The sequence below is a fragment of the Hydra vulgaris genome, chromosome 03, assembly GCF_038396675.1.
Source record: "Hydra vulgaris chromosome 03, alternate assembly HydraT2T_AEP".
Lineage (NCBI taxonomy): Eukaryota > Metazoa > Cnidaria > Hydrozoa > Anthoathecata > Hydridae > Hydra > Hydra vulgaris.
In genome coordinates, this window is record NC_088922.1 from 25408051 (window position 1) to 25421933 (window position 13883).

Below are 13883 nucleotides of genomic sequence, written 5' to 3' on the forward strand. Positions count from 1 at the left end.
AAGTATGAGATATTAGTTTTAGAGAGATCAAACTGTGATCAGAAGAACCTAAGGGTGAATGTGGAGAAACTGAGCACTGACTAGGATCAGAAACAAGACATAAGTCGAGTAGAAAAGGTAGATAATTGTCAGGAAAGCGAGTTGGAAAGTTGACTATTTGAGTTAGGGGTTGAGAAAGGCAAAAGTTGTGGGCTTTAATGCCAGCAGAGTCACTGACACTAAAACCAAGCCATTCAGAGTGGTGAGCATTAAAGTCACCGACAACAACTATATTAGCTGATGGATAAAGAGAGAGGGCTAGGTCAATATGATCCGAAATAATGTCAAAAAGAGTGCAGTCTTGAGATGAAGGAGAGCGATATAGAACAAAGAGAAAGGCAATAGACTGAAGTGGTGCTAAACGAAAGCACATGAAAGAATAGTCTGTGGATTCAAACCTAGTTTCACGACAAATGGGTGAATACTTGCGAATGTGAATGTCGAGGCCAAGCATGTGACTATTGGAGTCTTTACGTATTAGAGGAAGATAACCATCAACACTAAGATCACAAGATGAGACAGCCGAACTCAAACTAGTCTCACAAAGAGCAAGTAGGTCTGGTGAACTTTGCAAGAGATAAGACTTAACAGAAGAAAAGTTACTTCGAAGACCACAAATATTAGTGAATGATAGGTTTAGAGAACTTGGTGATGATGATGGTTTTTTGTGTTTTATAGTTTTTGGTACATTATTCATTTTAAAATTAGATTGAAGAACTTTACTCAAAGCATAGATAGTACTCAGAACACCGTTTAATAGCCCAAGCAATTGCCTCACTACTAATAAACCCTAAGCTTACTTTACTACTAATAAACCCTAAGCCGTAACAAAGGGCTCCAAATGTGGCCTCCGCAATGCACACCAAAAGTACAAACAGGGACACCATCCATGCGCAACATGGCACTGTTAATACTTTGATATTTTTCAGCTGTTGATGGAATCTGCCTCTCTGAGAGCTACCACAGAGTTCGGGAAACCTGACTACCTACCGGCCTCAGAACCATAAAACTGAGTTTTAGAGCTGTACCCTCATTAGGAGATAATAGAATGAGTTGCCTAGTAATAAAAACAGAGACACAAGCAAAACCCATGCATTGAGTCAAGAAGATCCAGCATTCAACATCCTAAACTGGAAACAATGTATTAAAAATACATCTGCGCCAGCCTAATAGATGAAGAAGGGGTGCGAAGCTGGTCAACAGATAGGATCTGTTTACCCCTTGAAATATGATATGAGAATATTGTTAGCATAATGGTTAAAATATGATATGAGAATATGGATAAGTTTATGGTTGAAATGAGTTAAGAATTTATGGTTAGTATTATAGTTGAAATATGATATGAGAATATGGATAGGTATATGTTTGACAATTTTTTGGCCTGGAATGCCCTTTTTACACTACTTTTAGATGACTTATTACGACGAGCAGTGTTCTAAGGAATTTTAAATAATCTAATGTCTGACTTATTTCCTTGAGAATCGTAAAAAGCATTATTGTCTTGTTGAATACTCTAATAAACTTTTTTGATGAAAATGTTCGTCATCAGTTTTGTCCACGCAACAAAGATAGCTGGTGTTTATGGTAGGCTGACAAAATAACAGGTAACAAAACCTATAAAAAAAACTTGAGCCTTCCAATTGCAATTAAAGATTTATTAATTCCAGTTTGGCATGACTTAACAACAGATTCGTTGTTGTTAAAATGTTTGTATGGCCAAACTCAAAATAGAAACGAATGCTTAAACAGTATGGTGTGGAAAAAATGTCTTAATTAGATTTTTGTATGTATTACAAACCGCATAAAGAACATTCAGAGAAAGTCATCAACCAAAGGCATAAAGATGAAAAGAAAATTAAGAGCTATCAGAAAAGGATTCCTGGATAAAGAGAAGTAAAGCGACATAATCCCAGCTTATTCAGCAGGCTCATATTAATAAAATCATAATGTTTTTGTTAGTTTAATTTTATTTTTGTGTTTTTCTCAGTATTTAATTTTTAGCAATTTTGTTAACTTTAAAACATGATATTTTAAAGTACACATTGGTGAACCAAAACTAATGTTTGATACAAAAAAATAAAAATGTTATGGCACTTTTTATGACCATTTATTATACAAAATAATGACAATCAGTAACAAATAACAATACCTTTTGAAATATTTTATATTATGACTTAGTTTTGGTTCAACTCCTGCATTTCTATACAATAAAGAACTGGTAAAAATTTGAAATCTCAAACTCTTATAGTTTTCCAGATTTTGTGTTTACAAAATGTCATAAAATAACCCTTCTTTTAGTATTAATCGAGGCAAAAAGGCATTCTTAAACCCAACATAACAAAAGCGTTTATAGGTAGTCTTGTAATGCTTATATATATATATATATATATATATATATATATATATATATATATATATATATATATATATATATATATATATATATATATATATATATATATGTATATATATATATATATATATATATATATTCTTTTAAACACCCAATATTTAGATAAATTGTAGGTAAAAAAAACAAATAAAGAAAATGCTGTTCTTGTATTGTTCTTGGAATGTTTTCTTCCATCAAAGTTCTAAATATAAGGTCTTTGATCCTTTAAATTCCATAATTGGACAGGTTGTTTTAAAATTGCGGCGATATTGGCATCTAACACTTCCTTAGGGCGTGCAGTTTTAATTTTATTGCCCTTGATCATACATTGCAGCATATTAATACCAAGTTGCTTGCATGTTAGCCATATCTCACCAACAAATAAACTTTGATTATTTATACACGGCAACTGAGTCATTATAATGGAGTAACATATGAGGTCATTAAGTAGCCTGATAAATAAGTTTAACTTGTTATGAATAAGAATGTTCGATACAGAGTCTACTTTGAAAAAAAAATGGAGGTAATTTTTACTATGCTTAGAAATATTAAAAAATGATTTTAAGACAGATCGTCCGACTTTATCAATATTCTGTAGAAACTTATTGTTCTACAACCCAGTTCTAGTCCGTATAATAGCGTTGGAATAGCTAGGGAATTAAATAAAAAATCGTAGCAGGCTGGCATAAGCGAATTCCGTTTCTTATAAGAGCTTTTGCAACAGATAAAAATTGCATTATCCTTTCATTTATATTCGTTTTTTGGAGTGTTGCCGTCATATTTTTGTTCTTATTATCCCAAAGGAAACCAAGATGTTTTAAATTGCTTTGAAACTTAATAGGAGCGTCGTTAATATAAATCACGTTATTGATAATCGAGCTTACTCCAGATATTAAAAATTCAGTTTTTTCTGCATTTAGTTTGATAAAGTTTGATATTCCATACTTTTGGACGATGTTAATAAGATTTTGAAGACCAGATATAGTTGAACTTTGCAAAATTATATCATCTGCATACGCAATGACACCAGTGTATACCCCATTTATTGAAGTTCCTACTTTGGATTCTGAGACAATTTTCTCTAAAAGATTTTCAGTATAAATATTGTAAAGATGAGGCGAAAGTATGGACCCTTGTCGAACTCCCTGAGACAACCTAAACTCTTCTGATGTGCATCCAAGATATGATACATTAGCAGTACCTGCCCGATATAACGATGAGATGGTATGATCTACCGATAGTGGGATTTTTTTCTGATAATATAGTTTCTCAAATAGTATTTCCCAGTTACAACTATCAAAAGCTTTGTTAGCATCTAAACTGCATATATATACAGGTGAACTGTTATGTTTATAGTGTTTCATTGTTTTACTCAGAAGAAATTCTGCGTGAAGGATAGAGTTATTTTATTTTTAAACCCAAATTGATGTGAATTACTCTCTGTGATATCTAGACATATATGTACGATAAGATATTCGAGAAGTTTCGTAAAGATAGGTAGAATGCTGATTCCTCTGTAGTTATTTGGATTTTCCAGTGATGTTTTATAAGACTTAACTAATAGAATAATTGTGGCTGTTGATAAACATTGGGGAACCTTTCCATTTGTTAACATGCTGTTATATAAAAGAAGCGAGTAACATTAGAAGACTGTTACTGCGAGAGTTTTTAAGATGTTCAGTACTTATTCCAAAACAATCGTCGGATGTATTATTTTTAAGATTTAAAATACATTTTTCAATACCAGCTGTTGAAATAAATTTTGAATTAGGCTCTTTACTTATATGTGGAATTTGTTTAGGATTAAATTCGTTATTTGTATATTGCGGCGTATTAAGTATTTTTTGAAAATGATGGCTAAATTCTTCAACGATTTCGTTTTTGTTTTGCAATTTATTAATTGTAAAGAGTTGAGTATTATTTTTATTTTTTATTTTGCGAATATTGTCCCAAAACTTTTGAGGAATAATATTGCGTAGGTATTCGATATTTTTAGTTTTTTCGTAGATTTTTTTGTTATGTGCTGCTTTAACAGCTTTACGGAAGTTTTTTCGGGAATAGATATATCTTTTGTAGACTATGTATTCTATTGACTTGTTATAATCGGATTTTTGCCATTGCTTATAGTGAAAGGATAAGTTATCTTTACATCTTTTAAGCTCTGGTGTCCACCAAGGTTTTGAATACTTACATGTCACTTGTTGTCCAAAACACTGTTTAACTGCCAAGAGAGCTGCATTTTTGATTTTGAAACATGTGATTTTATTTTCTGCTTCTATTTTTTTATCTATAAATGTGTAATTGCTAAATGCTATAGATAGATTATGATTATAAAAATCAATAGACTTTTCATTCTTCCATGCATATTTTGGAACTGAATCATACTTTTCCATTGTATTATTTATTTCGTTAGATAAGCTGCTACCTCTAAGGTTGATACTTGTGGATACCGGAAATTGATTACTATTATTAAACGGTGAAGGGGGAATAATTTGACAATTTGTAAAACATAGTTCTGTATCTTTTAAAGATGCTATATGGTCAATGTAAGAAGAATTTAAAAGAGTTTTATGCTGATAGGTGTAGGTAGGACCAGCACCATTGATTATATCGACAAAAACCAGCTCGTTTGATTTAATAAAATTTGTGAGATGTTTTGAAAGATTTCGTGTTTCGTTGTTACAAAATTCTAAATCATATATTTTATAAGGAAATGACTGAAAGTCTCCTGATATAATACATTCTGCTTCATCCTCATAGTTGTTCATGATTGAAGTAATTGTTTGTAATTGAGAAGAATATTTATCGTACGATTCATTATTGTTTCGACAGCATAAAAGGTAAACCCCAATAAAAATTAAATAATGCTTGTTTATTGTGCCTTTTATTGCAAGAATGTTTTCATCCTCATGTATTATATGAAGAGACGACCTTTTTTAATAAAGAATGCGTTTCCTCCATACGGTCTACCGGGTGTATTTTTTTCTGCCGCATGAAAGATAACATTTTATGTGTTAGTAATGCAACATTATCTAACAGAAAACTCTCGATGTTTAGCAGCCAGTGCTCTGACATAAAAATAATATCGAAATACTTTAATAATTTAGAGATATAATACGACTTCGATTTAAAACTTTGACAGTTAAATGCACAAAGTGTTATTGTTGTATTAGTTAAATTTAATTCTTTTTCTCCCATTATGATTTATAATTTGATTGTTGCATGAGTGATGCAGAGTGATTTAAGAATTGTGGCAATTGTTTTTCAATATTTTGCAGTGTTTTATTGATTGTTAGTGTTTCACGGTGCATTCTAAACGGTTTGACAATAATTTTATTATCCCAAACATCGGGTTTAAGTACCATTCCTTTTTCGCTACTTTTAATTTTCACTTTGAAGGATCGGTTGTACATGTTTTCTCTGTTAAGCTTGATGTCTAAAGGCGTAATACCAATTTCTTTATTCATGTAGTTCGAGAGATCTTCTTCAGATAAGGAATTACAAACGCCGCCTGCAAGTATATAAGACTCTCGAATAATACGTTGCCTGCAATCGAGCTTTTGTTGTTAACGACTTTATTTCCAAAGACGGGTTTTCTCCTCTGCTTATCTATTTGGCTATTTAAAACTCTATTATTTTTTCCGATCACTTTGAAATCTTGTTACTCTGCTATAAATTCGTTTTCTTTTTGCGGTTCAGGCTTAAGCAATTTAACCACGGTTGCGTAGGAATCTCTACTTTTATTTCTACAATCAACTTTCAAACTAGAATCCTCTGCAATGGAGCATACAGGAACATCTTGTAGTGTATATATTTGGTTTGCGTAATGATAATTTATTGAATTTGAAACAATAGATTTCAAAACTTCTCGTGGTTTACAGTTGCGTTACAACTCGCGTTAATAGATTGTGGTTACAACTTGCGTTAATAGATTGTGACGCACATTGATTTTTCACAATTTCACTATTTGCTTTTTGTAACGCGTCGTATTTTTCCTGTAATAAATGCAATTCTGCCATTATTTTTTTATTTTCCGATTGTTATGCCTTTAAGCGATCGATAATTTCTTTTAAGATCGATGTCATATTTATATCTGATGATTGATAAATTTGTGGACTAACTTGTTTGGAGATAGAAAGCAATTTATTGAAGTCCTTAAGGAGTTGATTTTCCGCTATAGTAGTCAGATAAATATCAAGACACGTAATTATCTTATACCGCTTTCTAAGATTTTTTTTTCACTGGGTCTTCTGCATCTAGAATGTTTAGCAACGAGAACTGCTCCATGTCAAAACGCTCAAATACTTCTGTAAACAATTCGACTCTTAATTTAAAAACTTCAGCCTCTTTAAACTGCGAAAGCCCATTGATAATGGCTTCCTTTGGATGGGAACAAATTTCCTCTACATTTATTATATAGTTCTCTACAATATTGTTACTCGACTGTATTGTTAAAAACAACTCACCAATTTGTCTTGGTGCCATATATCATAAAGCTTAAATACATCAAAAATAAAAACTTGTTTTTTGTATTTTTTTCTGAAATAAATCTCTTCTAAAAAAAACGTCTGTTCGCCGCAAGATCAAAATTTAACTTATGAGAAAATTTTAAAAGATGTCTGAAGACAGTGTTTTGGCATTAAATTAAGCATTTTAACTCCGTGTTCAGAAGCTGTTTTAATAGCGATAATATTTAGATGCTTTTTATTTTTGACGACGGTATATATAAGGGAAGAAGAAGGGGTAAGGAAGAAAGATGGGGAGGGAATAACAACACCAACAAGTTACGATAATACGGAATTCAAAAACAGCACCAATACTATTAAATAAGTATATTTATATGTATTTCTATTTTTAATAACTTTTAAGTACAAACTCAGTTTGAAAACAACGCCATTAAAATAAAAAGAGACATTGACATTATTTTTAAGGCGCGAAACTCAAATGCAGAGCTAAATTAAGGATACTTTTTAAATTTAAGTTCTCATAGCAATTCAATTAAAAGCTTTAAAAGATATAAACTATTACAAATAAGTTAAGACTTAAGTTTTAACCAAAATTTAATTGGAACATAAACAAGTTAAGAATAACGATTTAAAAAAAAAATAAGAACGATGTACGGTCATCGATAAAGCGTCACTCATTTTTTCACTATAGCCATGATTAAGCTTCACCATACATATAAAAAATAAAGCATCTTAATTTCTGCAACGTATTACATCGTCTGCGGTATTAAATTAACCACGACATAACCTCGCATCAAAGCTTTTACATTACTTTGACATCATCATCTTAACAAATTCTAAACAAAAAAGAATTATCGAAATAATACACTTTTAATTTTGCTGAGTCGTAATATATGCTAATAATAAATAGGTCTAACAATACTAAAAATAAAATTTTAATTCTTAAACTTGATTTAACATTTAGGCAGACACTTAAATATATATAGCCTTAATTATCCATATGTTCTATACATGGATGACGTTTTTATGCATATATAGAATGGACCTTAATCACATTTTTTTATCAAGTTTAACAAAGTAATAGCCAATTACTTCATGACAGACTTTTAATATGATTAAGACAAAATATATAAAAAAAAACTTTTATAGCATAAATAAAATGTTTTAAACACAATAAATAATAATAATAATAAACGTTAAGTTTAATGGAAAGAATATAAAAGATATTTAATGCTTAATCTTAGGCTATTGGAGTTAGTTAATGTAACATTATTAGGCTGAAAAAGCATAAGTAAATAATTAAGGAATTTTTTATTAGTTCAAAAACTTTTTTACTTACACATAATTTTGTTTTTATTCATGTAAAATACCAATTCTATTTACTGTATAAAATCAAGCTATTATTGGCTATATACTGTTTTATTAAAAAAATTATAAAAATCTACAATATGATAAAAATATACTTTAAAACTCATAATTAAAATTGTTTAAATTAGTAATTTAACAAGAAAAAAATCTTACCATCATAATTTACTTGACCATCTCCATCAACATCAGCTTCTCTGATCATTTCATCAACTTCTTCATCTGTTAATTTTTCGCCAAGATTTGTCATAACATGTCTAAGTTCAGCAGCACTAATAAACCCATTACCATCTTTGTCAAAAACCCTAAAAGCTTCTTTAATTTCTTCTTCTGAGTCAGTGTCTTTCATCTTACGAGCCATCATAGTTAAAAACTCAGGAAAATCAATTGTGCCATTTCCATCTGCATCTACTTCATTGATCATATCTTGTAACTCAGCTTCAGTAGGGTTTTGTCCTAAACTCCTCATAACTGTTCCTAGCTCTTTAGTTGTGATTGTGCCATCACCGTCTTTATCAAAGAGAGAGAAAGCCTCCTTGAACTCAGCAATTTGTTCTTCAGTTAGAGTTTCACCCTAATAAATTTAAACTCAATTTTAAATCATTTAAAACACAAATATATATATATATATATATATATATATATATATATATATATATATATATATATATATATATATATATACACACACACACACATTTATATAGACGAACACACACAAAACTATGGGTTTATGTTAGCATTGTACTAACATATTTTGCTTTCTTTAATTTTTAAATTTCTGATTGTGAACACACAAAAAAAGATCTTAAGACAAAGAAGAAAAATAATTTTAAATTTTTTGTTTTTTTCATATTAGATGTCTTTTATACTTAAATGCCCTTGACAATAAATATAATTAACTCTCCACTATTTGATGGTTCATTTAATATATAATAATTCGAAGGTTGATTTCAGCATAACATCATCTGTTTCATGAAAGACTGTTTGCAAATATATACGTGTGTGTGTTATAAGTATCTATACATATACACACACACATACATATGTATACACACACACACATACATATAAACACAAACACATCTTGGCATTAGTAGCCTGCCATGAAGCAGCATTGATGACATAATACTAAAATAGCCACCTTCAGGGGCTTCAGTACATCATCGAAAGTTTGGGATGCTATTATATGCTATTTTGTTGGCTAAAGACTGTATTTTAAAACTTAAAGCATGTAAATTTTAATAAAACAATTACAACCTCACCCTGAAAAAACGTGCTTTTATTTTTTTTATATTATTTTATTTTATAATTTTGAGGTACATTTTTAAAATATAAATTATATAAAGAATGATATGTTAACAGATAACATTTAAGCTTTAAAGTTTTTAATAGAGGAAAAGGAAAAAGCTAATTAATATAAAAATGTTAAACAAAATAAGTTAATGAAATTAGTTTAGAAAAGAAGTTTTTGTATTTGTCAAAAATAAAAGCATAAGGTGAAAAAAGGCATAAAAAAATATATATAAACTTTTAAATTTTTATTTTAATTTATTTTGTTATTTAAGTATAACTACTAGAGTTTGTTGTCTTTGAAATTATTACTTAAATTAAGACAATACAACTATATAATTACAACATAAAACAGCAATACAATGTTCTCAGGAAATGACACAATACGACAATAAGATTCTAACTTCAATTGTTGAAATATTTAAAGAGACAATTAACAAATTCATGGTAAAGTTAAATATATACTTTTTATACCAATCTATTTTAAAAATATAAATATTTTCAAAATAGATTGTCAAAAAAAATCCTAAATTCGCTTTAAATATAAAATATACTTAGAACAATTGTCAGAATGATTAAAAAAATAACAGCAATAAACTTTTTGTTAACAATTAGCTGCACAATGTACATATACACATTCCAACATACATGTATAATTGATACTAAAAATGTACATATATACATTCAAACATACATGTATAAATGATACTAAAAACTTAAATACAATATGCATTCATATCAATTATATAGGTGCTTAAAAGCTTTATAATAATTGATACGAAAATTGGTTTTTCAAAATAGATGAGTTTTACTCCCTTTGAAATATTGGTAGATCGAAAAGGAAATTTCAAAAAAAGCAATATACTTATCACGTATATTTCAAATATATCTGAAACCGTATTATTATTTAAAATCAAATAGTACTCACAAGAAATAATAATAAAGTTTAAATAGTAAAATAAAATTTACCCACCATTATGATATGTCAATTCGAAAAGTCTTTCTGCTCTGCCTTGAATATACTCAACAATGCGGAAAGCTAGGGCCGCGCAAGGTGGACCAATTTTTTTAATAATCGAGAACACTTATTTACCGTTTGTAAATTTGATTAACAAAACAAGTAAGGAAAGCTAATCGAGTCATTCAGTCCAGATCCCCATCGTAGAGTTAAAAAATTTTGTTTAGATGTTCTGATATAATTTTATATTTTAGTTTTTTAAATAGTTTTTTGTATATAGTAATATATATTTTAATATATGGGTATTAATATTATATAGATAAAAATATATAAAATAATATAATTTTATGTGGGTATAAAACAAAAAAAGGCATTTTATCAAAAGTTTCAGTTTTTATTTCCAATGTTTAAAAGTAATTTGTTACATAAGTTAAAAACAAACTAATTTACAAATCTAATAACAAATTTTCCTTTTTATTGTTACTTTTTAAAAAAGTTTAAAATGTTTGTAAAATGTTAGTTGAATTGTTATTTCGTTTTTGATGTATACTTTGCCATAATAATGCATAATTTGTTAACAAGGAGTCATCTGTAAATTACTACTTACGTTATAATTAATGATTAAAGGAAGTTCCCCCATGAGATTGTTAAAAAGCGAACAACTGTGGAAATATTCATAAGAAAAAGTACGTACTTACAAAACTTGAAAAGGTTGTTTATCTTATGCTTTTTTGCAACTTTTCATGCAAAAGTTCAGTTTGAATTCAAAAACGATAATATTACTTATACCATAATGTACTAATTATTCAGTGTTGATCAAATAGTAATTTTATTTATCCGTATCATTTGAATGACGTCAAATAATTGTGCTTGATGAAAACTGTTTTAAATTTAATGCTGTTATCGCAATTTTAAAATCATTTGTACGATTATTTTCATCGCCATTTTCCTTTACTTTGGAAGAGAAATTCGTCAAACCGACATTTACTTTAGAAGAGGAGTCAGTTAAATCAACATGTCCTCTTTTGTTATGCGTAACGCTATCAAGCCATACAAAATTAAAAAAATTGTACTGTAAACAAAAACACGCGTGAAGAACAATTTTTGGAGCAGATAGAACTGTACCTTGTGAGCCTCTTCTGCGCAGAGGCTGCCTTTGAACTTTGGAGACCCTGGGCAAGATCAAAATGTGAGGCCCCCTGAAATAAAATAAAAAAATTTAATTATTTTTATTAAATTATTATTATAGTCATGACTTCATTGAAACTTGACTTTACGAGCTTTAATATTAGTAAATGTTTCAAATAATGCACTAATATCTATGTTCTTTAACTCGTCAACTTCTATTGATATCTCAGCTAAGCCTGTAAGTCTGCACAGTGACATATTTGACCTTAAGTAGGTTTTAGTTAATTTAAGTTTTAAGAAACTTCTTTCTGCGGAAGCAACAGTGAGTGACAATGTCAATAAAATTCGCAATGCTATAACTAAATTTGGAAAAGATTGTTTGTAGTGATTTTCTAAAATAAACTTGATCAGTGCCTTAGGGAGCAATTTTCCTGGAACCATACTGAATATTGTTTTGATTTCATCAAATAATTGATTTGAAATCACATCTGAAGGTCCATCTTCAGTTAAGGCAACCTCTAAATCCTTGCTATGTTTCTTAAGTACTTCAGTATTTTGGGTGACTTCTGGAATTTTATATAAGAATCCAAAAAGCTCAGAAAGTTCTTTCAGTTGATTAAATCGACTTGTTAAAGATGATAGCACTTGATCTACCAGTACATTGAAAACTTCCACCACATACTGGGTTTCTAGATTTAAAATTGGTTCATTTGCAGATTCATAGGAAAAAAGAGTTTTTTTCATTCGGGGACGAACTGTGTTTTCAGCTTCAAACTGAGGACTTACTTCTAATTCTTCTGCAATTACCATAGCAAAAAGTTTGGCATCCTTAATTCCTCTATCACGAAAGTCATTAAAATACTTGAGTAGTTGGTCAATTTCGGTTTGTGCTGTTGATGATTATAGTCTGGAGACTGCATTTTTTTGCTGACCAAATTTACTTGAAATAATATGTCATACCATCAAGCTTACCATGAATGTAAATTTGGACATTTGCTTGGCAAGATTATTTGCCTGAAATTTGGTAGATGTATCATACTCTAAACTGTTAGCAATTTCAACTATAGCATCATAAACTTTGAATATTTATATTTTAATGTCTTTAAGCTTTCCACTCGAGACTCAGACAGTGGCTTTAAAGTCAAAGTTTGCACTGATTTTATTAAAATGGCCCATTTGATATTAGAACCTGAGAAAAAGTTATAAACTTCTTCTACCAAACCAAAAAATGACACTGCTTTTGAAGAAGATTTTGCAGCATCACATACCATCAAATTCAAACTGTGGGCACTACATAGCACAAAAAACGCTCTAGAGTTAATGTCTCTTATTCTTTTTTGCACTCCAGAATGAATCCCTTTCATGTTTGTTTCATTATCATATGATTGATCTCGACAATTTAATATATCTAGATCTGCTTCCGTCAAATGTTTCAGGAAAGTTTCTGTTAAAACTTCACCAGTTGTCCTATTTACATCAACAAATCAAATAAAATGCTCTTCAACTGCAAATAATTTGCAGTTGTAAAATCTAAGAACTAGGGTTAATTGTTCTTGGTGAGTTACGTCTGTAGTGCAATCCATAATTATTGAATAATATTTTGCATTCTGACAATTTAAGATTATAGATATCTTAACCTCTGAACCCAAAAGTTGAATAATTTGGTTTTGAATGTTTTTGCCAAGATAGTGATCACTTACTTCGTGTGACTTAATTTTTCTTAGATGCTCTTGAAGTATTGGATCAAACTCTGAAATCATTTCAATCAAGCCCAAAAAATTTCCATCGCCTTTAGAAAGTAATTTATCAGTGTGTCCTTGGAATGCTAAATTGTGAGAGGCAAGAAATTTTATAACTGAAATTATTCTCTTCAAAATGTTTTGCCAATACTCCCCTTCTAATTTGATTTTTTTTTTAAGTTGCATTCATTGACAGTCTCATTTTTCTTCATTCTTGCAGCCAAATCCATCCACTTTATAAAGCATTCCTTGTGGTTTACGGACTTTTCATGGTCCTTGAGATCTGATGTTATATGTTTCCAATCAGAATATCCATTTTCAGTTAATTTTGGGCTCTTTTTTCCGATAGAAAATATTTTGCAAGGAAAACAAAATATGCTGTTTGAATGCTTGGAATAAACTAACCATTTTCTTTCATAGGTTTCCCTATTTGGAAAATTCCCTTTATAATACATCACAGAGAATTTTCATCCATGGTCATCTTTTGGAAAATCTTCCTTCTT

At 29.6% G+C, this 13883-nt stretch overlaps 2 protein-coding genes across 2 annotated transcripts; both read right to left on the bottom strand.

Moving 5' to 3' along the window:
• Positions 1 to 7258: 7258 nt before the first annotated feature.
• Positions 7259 to 10667, bottom strand: LOC100214022 (calmodulin-A). Its single transcript, XM_065792764.1, has 3 exons — positions 10529 to 10667; positions 8419 to 8836; positions 7259 to 7733 (listed from the first exon to the last, which is right to left on the bottom strand). Exons 1-3 carry the CDS (start codon positions 10529 to 10531, stop codon positions 7705 to 7707), a joined length of 450 nt encoding a protein of 149 aa, XP_065648836.1. The 5' UTR covers positions 10532 to 10667; the 3' UTR covers positions 7259 to 7704.
• A 1103-nt stretch (positions 10668 to 11770) lies between these two features.
• Positions 11771 to 12451, bottom strand: LOC136078581 (uncharacterized). The gene has a single exon (XM_065794359.1). The coding sequence runs from the start codon at positions 12449 to 12451 to the stop codon at positions 11771 to 11773; it is 681 nt and encodes a 226-aa protein (XP_065650431.1).
• Positions 12452 to 13883: the final 1432 nt, after the last annotated feature.

Excerpts from the sequence above, each read along its gene's own strand:
- LOC100214022 (XM_065792764.1), bottom strand. Across the intron at positions 7,734-8,418 it reads TGGTCAAGTAAATTATGATG|AATTTGTTAAGATGATGATG; the intron begins GTAAGATTTTTT and ends TTTTTTGTTTAG.
- LOC136078581 (XM_065794359.1), bottom strand. The coding sequence starts at position 12,451 with ATGGTAATTGCAGAAGAATTAGAAGTAAGTCCTCAGTTTGAAGCTGAA.